General features: G+C 39.0%; 4 protein-coding genes across 4 annotated transcripts; 2 read left to right on the top strand and 2 right to left on the bottom strand.

The window, feature by feature from the left end:
* Positions 1-2,571: 2,571 nt before the first annotated feature.
* Positions 2,572-3,225, bottom strand: LOC104816692 (probable transcriptional regulator RABBIT EARS). Its single transcript, XM_010545621.1, has one exon. The coding sequence runs from the start codon at positions 3,223-3,225 to the stop codon at positions 2,572-2,574; it is 654 nt and encodes a 217-aa protein (XP_010543923.1).
* A 3,664-nt stretch (positions 3,226-6,889) lies between these two features.
* On the top strand, positions 6,890-10,594 carry LOC104816582. The gene is given in 4 exon segments (XM_010545470.2): positions 6,890-7,628; positions 7,631-8,110; positions 9,525-10,067; positions 10,173-10,594. Coding segments are annotated over 4 exon segments (1,530 nt in total). The 5' UTR covers positions 6,890-7,232; the 3' UTR covers positions 10,284-10,594.
* A 981-nt stretch (positions 10,595-11,575) lies between these two features.
* Positions 11,576-17,232, top strand: LOC104816583 (probable phosphoribosylformylglycinamidine synthase, chloroplastic/mitochondrial). The gene is made up of 7 exons (XM_010545472.2): positions 11,576-11,785; positions 11,951-12,380; positions 12,497-13,065; positions 13,154-14,903; positions 15,234-15,857; positions 15,961-16,791; positions 16,902-17,232. Exons 1-6 carry the CDS (start codon positions 11,744-11,746, stop codon positions 16,788-16,790), a joined length of 4,245 nt encoding a protein of 1,414 aa, XP_010543774.1. The 5' UTR covers positions 11,576-11,743; the 3' UTR covers position 16,791; positions 16,902-17,232.
* Positions 17,233-17,852: 620 nt separating this feature from the next.
* LOC104816584 (LOB domain-containing protein 33) lies at positions 17,853-18,782 on the bottom strand. Its single transcript, XM_010545473.1, has 2 exons — positions 18,504-18,782; positions 17,853-18,381 (listed from the first exon to the last, which is right to left on the bottom strand). The coding sequence occupies exons 1-2, from the start codon at positions 18,780-18,782 to the stop codon at positions 18,043-18,045; spliced, it is 618 nt and encodes a 205-aa protein (XP_010543775.1). The 3' UTR covers positions 17,853-18,042.
* Positions 18,783-20,291: the final 1,509 nt, after the last annotated feature.

Raw genomic sequence — 20,291 nt, forward strand, 5'->3', positions numbered from 1 at the left:
GAGCGGTTTTTCCGGCGAGGGACCATCGCGAATCCTTGGTTTTATCAGTCGCCATTCTCTCTCTCTCTCTCTCTCTCTCTCTCAGAGTGTTGTTACTGTTGAATAGATGTGTGGTGAACGGTTCGGCAAAAAAGCGGAGAGAGATTGTATTGGGCCTCAGCCCATCAATTGGGCTATAAAGCCCATTAATAGCTTACCCTCAGTTTAGTACATTTTATTTCTATAAAGGGAGCATTTTGGGGTTTTTTTTTTAATATTTTTATTTTAAAAAAAAAATCTAAACTTAAATGAGTTCACAAACTCGAGGTAATATCACGGAAGGAATTTTGATCATCGAAAACAATAATTTTGTTTCAATGCGACATATATAAAGCATTCTTTATCTATTTCAAAATCGTCACGATAGATGTTTACTTGTATATTTGATAAATTTGGATTTTAAGATACATAGGAATGAAATTGACAAGATGGTTATTTTGCATATGAATCATACGGTACATAGATAGATAGATAGATAGATATAAGATGTTAACTTGTATTGTCACATTGGATCCTACATAGGTTGAACCATATATTTTCAATACAAAGACCAAAATCTTACAAAAATAAAATAAAATGAACCCACAAAGGATTTAAGGTTGTAGCAAAAAGTCTTTGTAGCTAAGAGGATCTAACATCAACTACCAACCCACCACAAGAATATCAAATATGGAAAGAAATCCATAAATAGAAAATCACATAGAGGAAAGTGCAGAGTGGATTGTAAATTCTCATGGGCAATCACCGAAACTGCAAAATTTATTTGTCCCTCTATTGAGCATGTGCCCTCTTTATAACTCTCTCTCTCTCTCTCTCTCTCTCTCTCTCTCTCTTTTATTTTCCTTTACACTAAACAAGTCACCCCTTTGCCTCCCTATGCTCCACACCTCATTTTCCTCTCCCATGCCCTATTGTTATGATGCAGACATCAAACCCCTCCTTCTCTGCATCTCATGCAATTTTTGAGTTATTGGAACTAGAGATGGCAAAATCTTTTTCACTTTACTTTCTTTGTGATCGATTGGTTTGTATAAACTAGCGTTTTCTATCTTAAGTTATTTTTTTTAGATAGATCATGTTTAGGAAAATTAAGATTTTTTTTTATTCATTTGTTAATTGAAATTGATATAAATGGTAAAACAATTTAAATCATATACAGTTTATTTAAATTAAGATGTTAAATGATATACGGTTATCACCGTATATCATTATGAAGGAGAAGCACATGAAAGAAACCAAAGGAAGAAGAGAGAGATGGAGTTGAGAAGAAGTACATTGAATATTCTGAAGCAACAGTCCCCAAATGTGGAAGAAATGAAGTTCTTGTTGGTGGTTATGTGTTATATGACATAAATTCCTCTGTTTCTTTTTCCTTTTTATTTTTTTATTCTGTTCTTTTTTTAAAAAAAATTATTGCAGACATTTAAATTCTCTGTTCTTTCATAGTTTTGGTTCAGCTTGATTATGATTTTTTTTATTCTTTGTATAATTCTCCTCTGTTTTTATTTTATTTATTTTTTCCATTTTCGGTTCAATGTATATGATATATAATATTTTTAAACCTTGGTTACATCATGCATACAGATACGGATGAATCCATATTGAAACCCACAGTTACACTTGTCTCCATTGAATATAAATATATCTCATTGCTTATATATTTGTCTATAAAAATATTTGTACAGTATATTTTATGTTTATCATCTTATTACTTCCGTTTTCATTGATAAAATTTTATACTTTTTTTCTTTGGAGAATTCAAGTTAAACCACCGGAAATTTAATAAAAATTAAAAACGAATACAAAATAATTAAAAATAGTCATTTCAAGTAACAGTTTTGCAAATCGTTGACATGCTTATGTCTGGTTACTGCGGAGCTTGAAATGACCCACTGTCAGTTCCTTCAATTAGATTTCCCCCTCTTCATAGTCCCACAGCCTTGTGTATATATATATATATATATGTATCCACACGTGTGTACATGTGTATATATGTAAGCTATATATATGATACATGCGATGATATACATACACACACATATCTATGCAGTTGTGACCTCTTCGACTTCCACTCATGCAAAACAGAACAGAACAGTGCATTTACACGTAGCTTCTTCCCTTGTCTTTGCACTTTGGTCATAAATACGCCGATAGTGATTTTATTTATTTTTGTTCTCTAATTAATAAAAACGAAAATTGCTCACATTTGCATCGGAGTAACTCATTTGCCTACGACCAAACTTAAATTATTTAAATAAATAATTGAAAATTTATTCTCCTTTTAATTCGATGATGATTGTATGGCATTTTCCAGATGTCAAAGTAAAGAACGAGCAGATGTTATAAATTTGACTTTCCGAGGGATACATATAAAGCCAAAACTACAGAAAGAACTACTTTTGCTCTCATTTCTCTTTCATGAAATTAAATGAACATAGCCCTAATTTTATATAATAATAATAATAAAAGGTCTAATAAACTCGAAACATTTTTTTTTTCCTCCTCCCAATCATATCATTGGTATGATGATTATCAATTCACTTTCTGCGGGTCATGAGCTCCCAATCTCAGCTCAAGATCCAATTCCTCGTGATGATGATGATTTTTGTTGATGGTATTGTTCTTGGAGCTCGTTTTTGTGGGTTCGAAAACTCCAAGAACCAACTCCAACATCAATGGCAATCTTGATGAAACGTCATGATGATGATGATGATCCGTTTTGGCCCTCTTGCATGAAGATCCTGTTGGACCCACTGACAAATCTGTCAGAACCTCCAGGTTCTCTCGATTCTTCGCATAATCTGCCACGTGAACGGCGATGCTGTTTTCCCTTTTCGCCGCATCGAGCTTTCTTGAATCTTCTGGACGATTCGGGTTGGCCTCAAGAATGCGATGATGATGATGATCTTGTTGATCATCTGCTTCTTGGTTGTGTTTGAGACGAGCTCGGTCGCGGCGGTGGACGTTCATGTGGCCGCCTAGGGCTTGAGCTGACCTGAACTCTCTCCCGCAGAAGCTGCACCTGTAAGTCCTCGGTGGCCAAACGCAACCGCTGTAATCCTCCGCGGCTGCAAACGCAAACGCTCTCTCCTCCCTTGAACCCGCCCCAAGTGACCGGAAAACCGCCGTTTCAGACAACCTCGGCATCGGTTTCTTCACTGACATTAAGCACTGACCTTTCTCCATATCCCACACGTGTATATAGACACCAAACGTCCAAGATTTTTTTTTTCCGCTCAATCGTCTTAGATTCACGAGTTAGTATATAGAGGATGTTTCTTTCAATAGAGGAGAAGGAGAAAAACAAAGGTTTTTTTTTCGGGGGGCATGTAGCTTTACACGCACGTAGACATATATAAACACATAAACCAATACATACATATATATGTGTAAGAGAATGTGTGTGTATACACGGTTAAAGCATTGAATGCTCGGAAGATAGTTGAGAAACCATGAGAAAGGAGAGAGAGAGAGAGAGAGAGAGAGAGAGAGAGAGAGAGAGAGAGAGAGAGAGAGAGTACATGCATACATGTGTAAGAGAATGTGTGCATATATATACACGGTTATATACACACATGCCTTGAGAGGAAGTCTTATTCTACTATAGTTCTTGGCATGTTGTTTCGAGATTCCACTTATTAGCCTTCCTATACACATGAATATATATACATGTATATACACATATCTATTATCTATATAGATGCATGTTTACGTGATAATTAGTTGGTGAGCTTTGATGATTATACTATGGTACGTAGATAAATTAATGCGAAGATCCATATATATATATATATATATATATCAATGTATCTACATTTTCCACTAGTCTACAAGCTTGGTTAGACTGCCCCTATACATATAATTACAAGTTGTTGGAGTTTATGATGTTTTCTATATTGTATATTATTTATTCCTTAATAATATGACAAAATCTCGAGCAATTTCCGTAATATTTATGTTAGCCTAACGTATTTTTTACAATTATTATGCAGCTGTGGGCATTGATGATTACAATACATCAAATGATTTTGGTGTTGAATTTTAGTGTATATTGATAAAGTTTTTAGACATTAAATATGCTTTGCATGTGATTAATTGGATATATTATATCATGATTTTAATTAATTGGATATATGTCGTATTGAGAGATTCTACCTAAGGTTGTCTCCATGCTATAATGAAGACACCGTACGAGAGAAAAATAAAACATAAGATTGTCCAATATCAAAGTGACTTAAGTACAAAGAGTCCTGATTTTCCCCATTATATATATAAATGCCGTGAATTTATTATGAAATTCTGAATTAATTATACACTTTGTTACGACCTTAGGACTTTTCTTTGAAATCAAGTTAATTATATTTCTAAACCTATATGTATTATAAAAATATAAAAAAATTCGGCGAATAAAATTTTAATACTTTTTAAACACCGACTAAATTGTTTAGACACCAACGTTATCTATGATATATTTATGTTTCGAATTTTGTGTCACAAAATAATTCTCAATAGTTACTAACCGATGTCTATTTTTGGTGACTCCGGTTGCTTTTCATTTTCTCTTTCTATGAAAATATATATATTTTTATATGATCGTGTCATTCTTATTCTATAAATATATTTGATCATGATATGAGAATTTTAATCAAAGAAAAAAAGAAGGATGTCATTTTTTTGCTGTTAAATATAATATGAATTAAAACCCTCCATCGTTTCAAAAAATATATATATACACGATAATTGATTATAAAAAGAGATCCTATAAGATGCAGGGGCATTTTGGAGAACATGATATTACATTAGAGGCACAAATATTGGACATAGTTATAGATATAGTAATAGGCTTTCAGATATAAATTTAAAGCCCATTAAATCATATGAGGCCCAATAAGGATGGATCTGGTAAACGCATTTAAGGCTTAAAATTTCAAAAATTACAATATATATAGATAAAATGGACCTATTTTTTTTTTTATCATGGATTATTAATAATAATATGATGTAAAAAAAAATATCAAATTTAGTTTAATCGGATTACACTAATAAAATTGATTCTAATTGTTATTAATTAATATGAATAAATTTAAACTAATTTTAGTACATGTACAAGTCAAATATAACAGATCATTGAAGAAAACAACTGGAAAAATTCCGTTACCGTGTGTGTATACGTGTCTAGCGTGTTCGTGTGCATGTTGTCCATATGCATCTATGAAGTTACATGCAATGTAACCAACGCTGATTTTATCAAACGGAAACTTTCTAAAGGAACCCCAAAATTATTCCATCTTTTACAAACAACCCCTATACTTCCAAATATTTGTAGAAAACCCAAAATTATTTACTATAAATATTTTCAACAGTTCTAGTACGAGTTTGTACTTGGTTCCACGTATATCTTGAATCTTAATAACAAAGGTTCTTTGATAAAATTTTGATCGATATGTTATTAAGTAAAGAGATATATTGATTGCATAACAGAATTATTTTTGTTTACTAATTTCGAATGGATAAGATATCGTTTTCGAATTTTTCCTTTATAAAATTATTCACCAATCACACTGTAATATTTGTAATAATCATGTAATTGTAGAGTAATATAGAGAAGTGTCATTAATTAGAAAATACCAATTTTATTATTCTTTAAAATTTTACGTTTTTTTGTCTTTATTTTATTAACATATTTTTCAATTCTAATTTGTAATTTTTTTTTTCTATTTTATGAACTAAATAGATATAAAACGGAATGACATATTTTTTTTTATAAGTTTGAAAAAATGACCCTAAAAATAAGCAAAGCAAAATAAAATATAGCTAATTAATTACACAAACTTGCTTGGTCCAAAATTTCCAATGTCCTAAGAATGTATTAATATATATAGATATATACATAAGAAGTGATATCGTTAATATTTTGTTGGCAAACTTTTTTTTATCTAATAAAAAGGGTTGACTTTTCAAGTCAAGGGGAGTGGAATTTTGTTCGTCAACTTTGGAATTTTCACGAAATCATTCCCGCTTGTGCTCGTCATTATCAGTCAATGGGCCAATTAAATTAACCCATCGAATAAAGCCGGCCACATACAACTCATTACGATTATCAACTTATTTATTACGTCAATTCAATTGCGATAATATGTTTCCTTTTAACTAAAATGACATTTATGGGCACACCAAAATCGGAATATTGGATGAGTCGTATATATTATTAATTACCCAATCATAATCACAAATTTGAGAATTTTTCATGTCTATATTTCGATTTTTTTTGTTATTTTTTTTATTTGTCTAATACCGGACCATTTAGAATTTTCAAATGTAAACTAATACATTTTAGAACAAATGATTGTTAAAATAAATAGTTTTTCACAACTTTACTTATATCCTATCTTTTAATCCAAGGAATTATGAAATATATACACACGCTGTAGTTGCGAACTTGCGGACATGTTTTTCCAAGTTTTAGATGAAAGTATAATTAATTCATTATTGGTATATTCAATTATTTGTTTTTATTAAAGGACATCGTCAATTCGAATCTTAAAAAACACAAAAGGAACGCCGATTTCCACCTGTCAAGCTATTCTATTTTATCATATATATTTAACAAATTAAGATATTGTGCCAACACAATTTTTATGGTGACAAAAGCAAAAATACCACACAAGATTTGTACTTTCTATATATATATAATTTCAAAAAATACCGGCAGTAACAAAAAAAAAAGAATTCGTGTTTTTTTAATTTTAATAAACCATATAGATTTTATGAAATACTAATTTAGTTATAATGTGCAAGCATGACATTACACTAATAGCCTTTTGTTATACAATCAGACAACGGTGAAAAGAAAAAGTAATATATTTAATGAGACCGAATTTGGGAGATTCCTGGGGGTAAACATGAAATATGGTATTCGACTGAAGGGTAATTCAGTCATTCTATGTCTTCTGGTTCCACCTCTTCTCCTTCTTCCATTTATGCGTATCCCACTCTGATCGCCACAGAAAACCAAAAAAAGAAAAAAAAAAAAATCCGGCCACCGTGGGTATTTTCGTAATTATCTTGCGGAGAAGCCTCTCCAGGTTCCACATAAACGTCGGAGACGGGGACGATTTCGTAACCCAGATCGCCGGCGGCGAATCTCTGCCGATGAAGTAACGTTCGCCGGAGTGATTTCACGTGCTTTAACGATGAAAACGAATACCGGCGGCGGAGATTTCTGCCGCCACGAAGCCCTGAAGTTTTCCTATTTCTTCTTCCGACCGGAGGGGCCGCGCGAGTACGTAATCCTCCTCACGCGCCTCGCGATCCTCACGTGCCTCGTCGCCTCCGTCTCTCTGTTTCTCCACGCCGCCTTCTCTCCCTCCGCCGCCTCTTACTCCGCCTACCGCCTCCGCCTCCGCCTCCCCGCCGTGCCGCTAAAATCTCCGGCGGTCATCCCTCCCTCCGGATCCGCCGGGGCTACCAACCTCTCTCACGTTCTCTTCGGCATAGCCGGGGCGGCAGACACGTGGCTCGATCGCAGCCATTACACATCCCTGTGGTGGCGGAATTCCACCCGCGGCTTCGTCTGGCTCCACAAACCCTTACATAAATCTGTATCCCCAAAAAAGGAACCGATAACCGGTTCTCGATCCCGGTTCGGGTCTCAGACTCTGGATGGACTCGGTTTAGGTACTCGAGCTCGAGAGCTGCGGTTCGGATAGCGCGGATAATCTGGGATAGTTTCCGCTTGAATCTGCCGGATGTGCGGTGGTTCGTGATGGGAGACGACGACACGGTCTTCTTCTCAGACAACCTCGTAGCGGTCCTGTCGAGGTACGACCACGAACAGATGTGGTACATCGGGGGAAACTCGGAGAGCGTCGAGCAGGACGTGATGCACGCGTACAACATGGCGTTTGGCGGCGGCGGATTCGCGATTAGCCGACCGCTCGCGGCGCGTTTGACAGACGCGCTCGACGGTTGCCTCGACCGTTACTTCTACTTCTACGGCTCCGATCAGAGAATCGCGGCCTGCGTTAACGAGTTGGGCGTTCCGTTCACCGAGGAACGCGGCTTCCACCAGGTACGTCACGCGTTTGTTTCCTATTGGTTGCTTGACATAACACGTGGCGGGCTGAGAGGCCCCGTTGATATCTTTCTCCGACATATTTCAACGGTAGATGTTGACGCCTCGGTGGGTTATTGCCACGTGTACCATGAAACGGGTGGCACAAACGCTTTTGCCGTCGAAAAATGCTTAAAGAAAAATTGAAGGTTTCAAAACAAGTGTTAATCACTTAACCAGTAGTGTGCTAAAAAGATAATTAAATTAATATTATTTTACTAATGAGTAGTCAATCCATAGACTTTAATTAGCCAACAATAATTAAATAGTACGAATTCTATGTTTAGTACACTTTCCTTCATAATTCACCTGTATGCTTCACCAAATTAGAACAAGGCAACGCGAAAGTTTATGAATTTAGTAACCATTGGTGACCAGTGGTGGCAAGTTGGCAACATGGGCCTAGGTTAAGAAAAATCTTAACAGATTTATATGGTTTCAGCAATCATGAACATTCATAGCGTACCCAAGATTAGGTGGCTCAACCGGTAAGGAAGAGAACAAAACTCTTTCTCAAACCTGTGTTCGAGTCTTCATTCGGGAGGGACATTCACACGGGTTTTAACTTTTAGATTATAAAAAAAAACATTCATAGCGTAATCGTTTAAAGATAAGAATGTCGGATTTTGGATAATAATATGGGATAACAATATGGTATGATGCTATTGGAAGTGCATTTTAAAATCTTGGATTCGTCTGCTTTCTGCGCGCATGATACAAGTCTTTGACCGTGAATGCATGTTTTGTTTAATTTAATGCGATAGCACATGAGCTTGTGTCCTTGTTCGGACACATGGCATTTATTACGCCTCCTCATCTGCTGTAACTCTTGTGGCGAGCGAAATCGTCCCTTTGTTCTCTTCCTTGCGAGGAATCCGCTTGTGTTTTTTTTTTATTTTAAAAAAAGCCATATTTCTTTGCTCTGTCATTGAACTTTTTAATCTTAAACGTGTTCGTGCATGAATGATGTATGATCACATGAAGTGTCTTGATCTCGTTTTATAAACAATATTATCTCAGATGATCATGGATAGGGACATGTATAGCAGCTGTCTTTTGTGTTCTTCTAAACATGAGCATGCATGCATGCTGCATGCTCATGTACACTATACTTCATATGGGCACATGTCAGTATGCTGCATACTGTATATACACACACACACACACAAATCACTCTGTTTCATTTCACAGACACTAGAACATGTCAAAATATCAGCAGCATATGTGTCAAACATGACTAGTTTCTACGATCTTTACGTGCAATGCATATATACATGTATATATACACTCATGTGAAATACTTGTATATATATATATATATATATATGTATATGCTCACTTGTTGGTACTGCTTTGTGCTAAAATCTTTCAGCTTGATATAAGAGGAGACCCATATGGACTACTTGCTGCTCATCCAATGGCGCCACTTGTGTCGCTTCACCACCTTGGAAACATGGAATCCATGTTCCCGAACCAGACACAGATCGGATCTTTGCAGACATTGATGAAAGCTTACCCCTTGGATCCACCTCGGATTCTTCAGCAGACTTTCTGTTACGACCATAAGCGACGATGGTCTATTTCTGTCGCTTGGGGGTACTCTGTACAGATCTACACCTATGTTTTGTCTGCAAATGACTTGGGGACGCCGTTGCAGACTTTCAAGACTTGGCGGAGTTGGGGGAACGGTCCTTTCACGTTTAATACCCGACCCTTGAGATCTGACCCGTGCGAGCGTCCCGTAACTTATTTCCTGGACAAGGCGGAGGAAGTGCGGGATATCGGGACAAAGACTTGGTACAGCATTGCCGATAAGAGATTTGGAGATTGTCGGAAGGGCGGGTATTCACATGCGACCGCAGTGAGGAGGATTATGGTTTCTTCAATGAAGATGGATCCCGAGTACTGGAACAAGGTCAGTTGTTTCCAGAGACATCAATGGCTCGAGTACATTACATTACAACGCATAATATTGTACTAATGCGTACATACATACATACATATATGTGTGTATATACAGGGGAAACGAAGGCAATGTTGCGAGGTGATGGAAGGAGAGGGAGGGAGGAAGGGACACGACATGTCGATACGGGTTAGAAAATGCAGATCTTCTGAGAAGATCTCTCTGTAGAATATTTCACACATTTTTCACATAGGATTTATATATATATATATATATAGCCCTTGAATTCGGATCGATCAAAGAGAGGAAGAACAACAAGACCAAGACCAAGAACATGTCCGTACGTTGTCAGTGGGAAAACTTCCCACTTGTTGCATGCTGTGAAGTCGACAGATTCTAAATCGGAGATTGTGTGAAATAAATAATAAGCATCCACTTTTTTTTTTTACAAAAAAAAATTATTCCTCTCTATGGATGCGATGCTGCTTTTTTTGACGGCGCCAAAAGTGGCTCCAATGGCCTGTTTTCCTTTTCTTACAGCTACGTTTCTTGGTGTATTTTTATTCATTATCGAATAGACCGATTATATATATATATATATTATCTTTTAAATTGAGGGATAAATAGATTCTAATTTCTAATGGAGGAAAAGAAGATTAGCATGAGATAGATTTTAATCGAAGAATCTGCTAACATATTAAAAAAAGTATGTGACATATGGAATGCATTAATCAAGATAAGAGTTTTGGTGTCTATATAGAAGTTTATCAAGATTTGTATGAGATTCTTTCTTCATTTAAAACAAAGTAATTATAATAATTTCTATATGAGGTGAAGAAGATTAGCATGAAAAAAAAGATGAGTTGTGTTTTGTTTTTTAAAGTGAGATAGAACATGATTCTGTTGCACTTCACTCCCTGAGTCGTTCGCTTTCCGCTTTGTTCCCATCGAATCTCTCGTCGCCCGTCGTCCGAACCCTTTTTTGCTCTGTTCAATTTCCGGTAAGCCTCTCTCTCTCTCTCTCTATATATATATATATATATATATATATATATGTATATGTGACATGTATATGTATAAATGTATGTCTTTCTCGAGTTCATTTTCTGTCATATGGTTGAATCGAATCCAAACCGAGAGATGGTTAATCATATTTAGGGTGGAGAATCCGCATATCGGTTATATTTTTTGGGATCATTTAGTTTTTATACCCGTTTGCTTGTTTTTATTCAATTTGATTCGAATTCGGATTTTTTTAAAACAAAATTCATTTTTATTTCGTTTTCCATTTTATATTCGACTTTTAATTTTAATTTTAGAAAAATATTATATCGTTAGATTTGAAGAATATACTATTGGATTTGATTAAATTCGGTTTAGTCGGTATAAGGGATGTTGGCCCAGCAAATCTCATCATAGTTCTGTGGAAAAGAATATCAGATTATTGATATTTTGTTGCCATTTTCACTCTCTTTTTTTTATTTATTTATAATTTTAAGAACGAACGAAAAATAGAGCCGGAAATAATTATTGGAAAAAAAAAGGGAGAAGAAGAAGAGGGTTTTGTGCCCAGAACCCTATTTTTGCTGTCGGAGCCTCAAGCTCTGTCTCTGGTCTTAACATTCTAATCGGTCGAACGAAACAGGGGTTCTGTTCTGCGCCGACGATTTGTGTTTGACATTGTTGAGATGGCCGCCGCTGTGGACATCACTGCTGCTGAGTTCTTGCAGGTTTCTCTCTCTAATCCTTTCCATTTCGCCCAGTGAAAATTCATCTGAAAGTTGTCGCCTTTTTGTGTATTCACTCGTGTTTCATCCCTACTTCCACGAAGTTTTTGGATTTTTTCCCTCGATGTTCTTCTAAGCAATTAGGTCTCGCCTGCGTTCTTGTTGCAGGGTTCTTCCAGACAAACTCTGTTTCTGCAGCGAAACTCGGCAGTGAAGAGAAGCCAATTGCTATGGGCTTCGGTTAGAAACCGATCTTCTCGGCTGTCTCTGTCTGGTGCGAAGGCTGTCCCATTGAGGTGTTCTGCTCAGTCTAAGCCTAGAGCTGTTGTTTCGAGTGGTTCGATTACTTCTGCTGATGAGCTACCGAGCTTGATTGAGAAGCCTGCTGCTGAGGTTATCCATTTCTATCGCGTTCCCCTGATTCAAGAAAGCGCAAACTCCGAGCTTTTGAAGGCTGTTCAGACCAAAATCTCGAACCAGATCGTTGGGTTGAGAACTGAACAGTGTTTCAATATTGGGCTTGAGTCAGAAATTCAGGGTGACAAATTAATGGTTCTTCAATGGCTTCTTCAAGAAACATATGAGCCGGAAAACTTAGGTGCTTTTGATCTTCCCTGTTTCTTAATAGTAATTCTATATCATCATGCTTCATTATGCTATACTTGTTATGAAATCCTTGGGTACTTTTGACTGATGATAGAAGTGGAATCTCAGGTACCGACAGTTTTCTCGAGAAGACGAAGCAAGAAAGGCCGAATGCTGTAATTGTTGAAGTGGGTCCGAGGCTGTCTTTCACAACAGCGTGGTCGACAAATGCTGTTTCTATCTGTAGAGCGTGCGGGCTGAATGAGGTAACTCGCTTGGAAAGGTCAAGGAGGTATCTTCTGTTCAGCGAGGGCACATTATCGGAAGATCAGATAAACGAATTTGCTGCTATGGTTCATGATCGAATGACTGAGTGTGTATACCCTCAAAAGCTGATGTCTTTTGAGACAAATGTGGTGCCAGAGGAGGTAAAGTTTGTACCCGTGATGGAGAAGGGTAGGAAAGCTCTTGAGGAAATTAACCAGGAGATGGGTTTAGCCTTTGACGAGCAAGATTTGCAGTATTATACAAAACTTTTCCGGGAGGATATCAAGAGAGATCCGTCAAATGTAGAGCTCTTTGATATTGCTCAATCCAACAGCGAGCATAGTCGGCACTGGTTCTTCACAGGGAAGATCGTGATTGATGGAAAACCTGTGGATAAGACTCTTATGCAGATTGTAAAGAGCACCTGGCAGGTAAAGTGAATGGCTTGCTGTAATACTTTTGGATTTTCAGTTTCTGAATGTGTAATTCAACTCTAGACTTTTGTGTTTGACTATGCAGGCAAATCGGAATAACTCTGTTATCGGGTTTAAGGACAACTCCAGTGCTATTAGAGGCTTTCTGGTTAACCAGCTACGACCAGTTTTGCCCGGTTCTGCATGTCTATTGGATGTGAGTGCACGCGAACTCGACATATTGTTTACAGCCGAGACCCACAATTTTCCATGTGCGGTGGCTCCCTATCCTGGCGCAGAGACAGGTGCCGGTGGCCGGATTAGGGATACCCATGCAACAGGAAGAGGTTCTTATGTTGTTGCATCCACATCTGGTTATTGTGTTGGGAACCTCAATATTGAGGGATCTTATGCTCCATGGGAAGACCCTTCTTTCAAATATCCCTCGAACTTGGCATCACCTTTACAAATACTTATCGACGCTAGCAATGGTGCATCTGACTATGGGAACAAATTTGGTGAGCCCATGATTCAGGGTTACACTAGAACATTTGGAATGAGACTTCCTAGTGGGGATAGACGAGAATGGTTAAAACCCATCATGTTCAGCGCTGGGATTGGACAGATTGATCATAATCATATAACTAAAGAGGAGCCGGAGATTGGGATGCTCGTTGTAAAGATTGGTGGACCTGCATACCGCATTGGCATGGGAGGAGGGGCTGCTTCGAGTATGGTAAGCGGTCAGAACGATGCAGAGCTTGATTTCAACGCTGTACAGCGTGGAGATGCTGAGATGTCCCAGAAATTGTACCGTGTTGTCCGTGCTTGTGTCGAGATGGGTGAGAAGAATCCGATTGTTAGCATTCATGACCAGGGAGCTGGAGGAAACTGTAACGTTGTTAAGGAGATCATTTATCCAAAGGGCGCCGAGATTGACATTCGGGCAGTTGTTGTGGGTGACCATACCATGTCTATTTTGGAGATATGGGGTGCAGAATATCAAGAGCAAGATGCTATTCTGGTGAAAGCTGAAAGTCGGGAGCTTTTGCAATCTATCTGTGACAGAGAAAGGCTTTCCATGGCTGTTATCGGAACAATCAATGGAGGTGGTCGTGTTACTTTAGTTGATAGCAAGGCTGTTGAGAAGTGTCGCAAAGAAGGATTGCCTCTTCCTGCTCCTGCTGTTGATCTTGAGCTCGAGAAAGTGCTGGGTGATATGCCTAAGAAGACATTTGAATTCAACCGTATTGTTCATGCACGAGAGCCTCTAGATATTGCTCCTGGGATCACATTGATGGATTCTTTGAAAAGGGTTCTGAGATTGCCATCCATTGGTTCAAAGCGGTTCTTGACGACCAAAGTGGATAGATGTGTGACAGGTCTTATTGCTCAGCAGCAAACTGTTGGTCCGTTGCAGATCACTCTTGCTGATGTTGGGGTCATAGCACAGACACATACTGACCTGACTGGAGGTGCAACTGCCATTGGCGAGCAACCGATAAAAGGTATGCTCGATCCAAAAGCCATGGCTAAAATAACTGTTGGAGAAGCTTTGACAAATCTGGTCTGGGCAAAGGTTACTAGTCTTTCTGATGTTAAAGCCAGTGGTAACTGGATGTATGCTGCCAAGCTTGAAGGGGAAGGAGCGGCAATGTATGATGCTGCCACTGCTCTGGCTGAAGCTATGATTGAGCTCGGGATTGCTATTGATGGTGGAAAGGACAGTCTCTCGATGGCTGCTCATGCAGATGGTGAGGTTGTTAAAGCACCGGGAAATCTCGTTATCAGTGCCTATGTCACTTGTCCAGACATAACCAAAACAGTCACTCCAGATCTGAAACTAGGAGATGAAGGTGTTCTGGTGCTAGCTGTTGGAGAAGCTTTGACAAATCTGGTCTGGGCAAAGGTTACTAGTCTTTCTGATGTTAAAGCCAGTGGTAACTGGATGTATGCTGCCAAGCTTGAAGGGGAAGGAGCGGCAATGTATGATGCTGCCACTGCTCTGGCTGAAGCTATGATTGAGCTCGGGATTGCTATTGATGGTGGAAAGGACAGTCTCTCGATGGCTGCTCATGCAGATGGTGAGGTTGTTAAAGCACCGGGAAATCTCGTTATCAGTGCCTATGTCACTTGTCCAGACATAACCAAAACAGTCACTCCAGATCTGAAACTAGGAGATGAAGGTGTTCTGGTGCATGTGGATTTGGCCAAGGGAAAGCGAAGATTGGGTGGGTCTGCACTTGCTCAGGCTTTTGGACAGATTGGAGATGACTGCCCTGATCTTGACGATGTTCTGTATCTCAAAAATGCCTTCGATGGAATTCAATCTCTCATCTCGGATGATTTGATATCTGCGGGGCATGATGTAAGCGATGGTGGGCTGCTGGTTTCAGCCATGGAAATGGCTTTTGCTGGAAACAGAGGTATCACCCTCGACTTAGCTTCTAGAGGAAACAGCCTCTTCGAGACTCTATTTGCAGAAGAGCTCGGTCTTGTGATGGAGATCAGCAAGTCCAACTTGGATACTGTTCTGGAGAAGCTCAACAGTTTCGGTGTTACTGGTGAGCTTGTTGGACAAGTTAGTGACTCACCTTCGATAGAGATTAAGGTTGACGGATTGACTCATCTAAACGAGAAGACATCAGTTCTCCGGGACATGTGGGAGGAGACCAGTTTTCAGTTGGAGAAGTTTCAACGTCTGGCATCATGTGTAGAGCAGGAGAAAGAAGGTCTCAAATCAAGACATGAACCCAAATGGAACCTCACTTTCACACCATCATGGACAGACAAGAAACATCTGTCTCAGGGTTAGATCACTTCTCCAATCTGTTCTGTCATTTTATTGTTGTTTCAAAGTTAGAATTATGTATTTACTGATCACTAAGTGTTGTTGTTCATTCTTTTTTTCAGTTGCCAAACCAAGAGTAGCTGTAATACGTGAAGAAGGTAGCAACGGGGATAGGGAAATGTCAGCAGCGCTCATTGCAGCGGGATTTGAACCGTGGGATGTGGCAATGTCTGATCTTCTTAGTGGAGCTATCACCTTGGATCAGTTTCAAGGAATCGTTTTTGTCGGAGGATTCAGCTATGCTGATGTGCTTGACTCAGCAAAAGGATGGGCTGCTTCCATACGTTTCAACCAGCCTCTTCTGGATCAATTTCAGGAGTTTTACAAAAGACCCAATACCTTCAGCCTCGGGGTCTGCAACGGGTGTCAGCTAATGGCTTTGCTGGGATGGGTTCCGGGCCCTCAAGTTGGGGGGTCTCTTGGCTCGGGTGGAGACACCTCACAGCCGAGGTTCATTCATAACGAGTCAGGCAGGTTCGAGTGCCGGTTCACAAGTGTGACCATAAAGGATTCGCCCGCCATAATGCTGAAAGGCATGGAGGGAAGCACTTTGGGCGTATGGGCAGCTCACGGAGAGGGACGTGCCTATTTCCCCGATGAGGGAGTCTTGGACAGGATGCTCCACTCCGATCTTGCTCCTTTGAGGTATTGTGATGATGACGGGCATATTACAGAGGCTTACCCGTTTAACCTCAACGGCTCTCCAATGGGAATTGCTGCCATATGTTCCCCCGACGGTAGGCATCTTGCAATGATGCCTCACCCGGAACGCTGCTTCTTGATGTGGCAGTTCCCGTGGTACCCGAAGCAATGGAACGTTGACAAGGCCGGTCCAAGCCCGTGGCTGAAGATGTTCCAAAACGCGAGAGAGTGGTGTTCTCAGCAACAATAGGGTGAGTTTCGGGTTCTTGTTCTTGTGTCTGTTTTCCAGAGACTTTCAGATAGTAGAGGTTGATGTTTGATCCATACTGAAGCTGGTTTTGGACTGCTTTTTTCTCCGCAGGACTCGGGAGAGAGTTTTTGAGCTTTCAAAGTCAAGAATGGGAATTCAGGATCTGTGCTGAGTTTTGGTCTGAACAAATTTGGTTTTCAGATTTTTTTTTTCCCTTTTGTTTTGCGATCTCAAAGTGGAAACACTTAGAAATATCTTTTAGTTTCTGCTGCTTCTGTTGTGGTTTGTTCTTTTTTCTTCAAAGCTTCTTCTCATGGAGAGAAAAAAAAAGCATCTTGATAAAAGATCTGTGAGACAGAAGAAGAACATGAACATCATAAAGGGAATAAAAAGAAAGAAAGCAGTGCTGTACTTTTGCCTTTTTGCAATCTGTGGTTTGATTCTTTGTGTTATGACAGAAGATCTCTGTTTTGTCAGAGGAACACATCTATCTATTTAGTCAGAGACTTGCTTCCTCTGTTCCTCTGACATCATCGTTCTTGTCAGAAATCCTGACTCAGAGTAGATATGATCAAACATTGAAATGCGGAATCGATGAGTGTACATAGCAATGCCAAGATTACTGTTTAAAACGCTGAATTGCGACTTGAAATCCTGAATCTTGGAGCCTTTGATCGTATCTACTCTACTTGCAGAGTTTATACATCTTGTGGTTGTGCATGTTCTTGTCTGTTTACGTATATGTGTATGTATGTATATATTCCCTGTATCTATAGCCTCTACATTTTCGTCGTGCATATTATAAAAGGGCAAATGAAAACTTTTGACTGCCGATTTGTGAGATGAACAGCGAATTCAGTATCAACTCATAAAACTAATCTGTCGTCGATTTTGTGGTAGAAAAATTTGATTACCACAAAGAATTGGTCCATCATTAACCATCTTTATTTATACAATTACATGCATACATGCATACATACAGTCAACATGAACAATCTGAAATTTTTTCTTACAGTTCAGTTCCAGACAATCTTGTGATAATCTATAAGATTTATTATACAATATGGAGTTGACTTCACCCACTGCTTATATATATATATATAAGGTCGAATAAACCACATGACGTGAATTAAGACAAGCAACAAGAGATGGCAAAGACGACGGACAACAAAACTTGTTCCTGAGTTTGGAACGAAGAAGGAGAGTTTTCTCCCAATCTCCTCGTCTGAAGCAGAAGTTGAAACTCTATCAATCAGTTCCATGCGGGATTCTCCACGTCCATTAACGTCGTGTAATAATCCATGTTAAGAAGCCATGGATGATGGTTCACCAGGACCTGAGGATCGGCGATGAAGAACTGATCATGGTGGAGACAGTTCTCACCAAGTTGTCCATACATGAACTGGTCGCCGAAACTGGTGAAGTTGATTGCTTCTTCTGTTTGGTTATGAAGATCTTGCATGGTGACTGGTTGAAGCTGTGACATGAGTTGCTGCTGTGTCTTGTTACTTTGGTATGTTGGGACTTGACAATACCCGAAATTCGCCATCTGGGTACCGAGAAGCTCGATCTCTTCTTGCAGACTCATAACCTAAGATCAAATTCCCTCCAAGGTCAGTGGAAACGTAAATGGAATCTTTCTGGTTCTTACTGGAGTGCACAGAAGAGACTAGTTTCAGACATATAAGAGGTTATATGGATTTAGGATTGGACCTGTTGTTGGAGAGCGAAGATATGAGAGACACAACCGTAAACAGGGTCTCTCATTCGGGCAAGAGCTTCGAAGGATATGGTAATGGCGGCTGCACTTCTGTTCTGAACGGGCAAGTGTAAGAGCAGCTTCGACACGTTGCTTGCTCCAAACACTTTGTGCACTGCCGAGAAATGGGCCGACGCCTGGTCGTAGGAAAAGTACGGAGCAAACACGCAATCGTTGCTGCATTTTCTCCTTAGAAACTTGCACGCTCCACAAGATGATCCAGTACCTGTCATGTTTTTTTTTTTTTGCTATTTTCTTTTTTTCTTTCTTGTGACGATGAAGAGGAGATATTTTTTTCACATAGGGTTTTTATAAGCTCAGGATTTGGAGGAAATATATATATATATAACAACAAGGACGCTCTTAGGGTTTCTTTTTTTTTTTTTTTTTTTTTTTTTTTTTTTAATGAAGAAAAGGTGTTGTAGGGTTGATTGTTCAGGGTCTCCTTTGTGGGCTACACTTTCATTCTTGTTTTGGGAAGGGTTTCCTAATTTATGCACTAAAAAGAGCCTTTTCGATCTGCCTGTAACTACAATTATTCTTTTTTCCTTTTAACAAATATGGAATCCATCCTCAACTCCTAGAAGTACGAGCTCGAACCCAAAGGGCATATACATGATAAATTATTGCATGCAACGCAAATGCCAGCCATTCTGCATGCTGACACACAAAGAAAAACCACAGTATCTAGGGTTTTTTTTTTTTTTGTGAAGACCAATCTGAGAGACCATTTTCTCTTTTGTTTTATTCAAGGCAAAACAGGCAGGAGGAACTATAATCTTTCATGGACGTCGAGATCAAGCTCTTTTTAGAAATGCCAAAAAACATGGGGTTAGGATTGGGTGAGTAGAGTACGTGAGTCACCGCGCCTACATGTCTGAGAAAGCCATTATTATATCAAGTAATTGTGGGTTAGTGTTTGGATATCTGTTGTAATTATGGTTTATTATATTCGTAATCGGGCCTTTCCTTGTTTGCCACTCACTCAATGGGGAGCCTTCACGATAGGAACCCTCACAAACCAAAAAAGCAAAGGGACGATCGATGACCCGATTTGCCAATCAGACATGCAGCCACTGTTGTAAGTGCACACTTTTTCTTTCTCTCTTTGGATTTCACGGCTCAAGAAAAGAACAAAGAGAACAAAAACAAAAAAAAAAGGGAATGAATGATTAAAACTGTTCTTAGTATTTTATTTTCCGCAGCTTATTTCTAGGAATCTGCAACTTTTGTTGACGGGTTCTATGCGTTTTGACTCGTATTCTTGTTCCAGATTGTTACTTACATGCAGAAACCGGCCGGTTTAGGTTTGGATGAAACACGGGGCTGGTCTAGAGATGGTGGGTCAAGAAAGGGTAAGTATGTTGAAGAACTGTGTTATGGAACGGTTTACTTCATCGATCAGGGCTTAAACCGGTTTTCCATGTTTGAAACGTGAAATGTGTTTCTTGCTTAATTCAAGTCGAAAACTTCCAACCCAGAAAAAAACAGGTCGAAAACCGGTCGGTTTAGTACGAAAACATCGAAACCGGTCGGTTTAGGATTGGATGGTCAAGGTAAAACGATACATGACCGATCCTGAGATGGTTACAGGACGCAATGATTTGGTGGCTCAAGAGAGGCTAAGTATGGCAAAAGAACTGTACCCGAAAACCGGCTTTAAGGTACGAAATTGAACTGTCTTTTTTTCCCTTCATGTCAAATAATTATAATGTTCGGAATCAGTCAACACCTAGTTTCGG

Source organism: Tarenaya hassleriana, unplaced genomic scaffold, assembly GCF_000463585.1.
Source record: "Tarenaya hassleriana unplaced genomic scaffold, ASM46358v1 Cleome25, whole genome shotgun sequence".
NCBI lineage: Eukaryota > Viridiplantae > Streptophyta > Magnoliopsida > Brassicales > Cleomaceae > Tarenaya > Tarenaya hassleriana.

Excerpts from the sequence above, each read along its gene's own strand:
- LOC104816583 (XM_010545472.2), top strand. The coding sequence starts at position 11,744 with ATGGCCGCCGCTGTGGACATCACTGCTGCTGAGTTCTTGCAG. Across the intron at positions 11,786-11,950 it reads CTGCTGCTGAGTTCTTGCAG|GGTTCTTCCAGACAAACTCT; the intron begins GTTTCTCTCTCT and ends TTCTTGTTGCAG. Across the intron at positions 14,904-15,233 it reads TCTGAAACTAGGAGATGAAG|GTGTTCTGGTGCATGTGGAT; the intron begins GTGTTCTGGTGC and ends TAGGAGATGAAG.
- LOC104816692 (XM_010545621.1), bottom strand. The coding sequence starts at position 3,225 with ATGGAGAAAGGTCAGTGCTTAATGTCAGTGAAGAAACCGATGCCGAGG.
- LOC104816584 (XM_010545473.1), bottom strand. The coding sequence starts at position 18,782 with ATGACAGGTACTGGATCATCTTGTGGAGCGTGCAAGTTTCTAAGGAGA. Across the intron at positions 18,382-18,503 it reads TCTTCGCTCTCCAACAACAG|GTTATGAGTCTGCAAGAAGA; the intron begins GTCCAATCCTAA and ends ATTTGATCTTAG.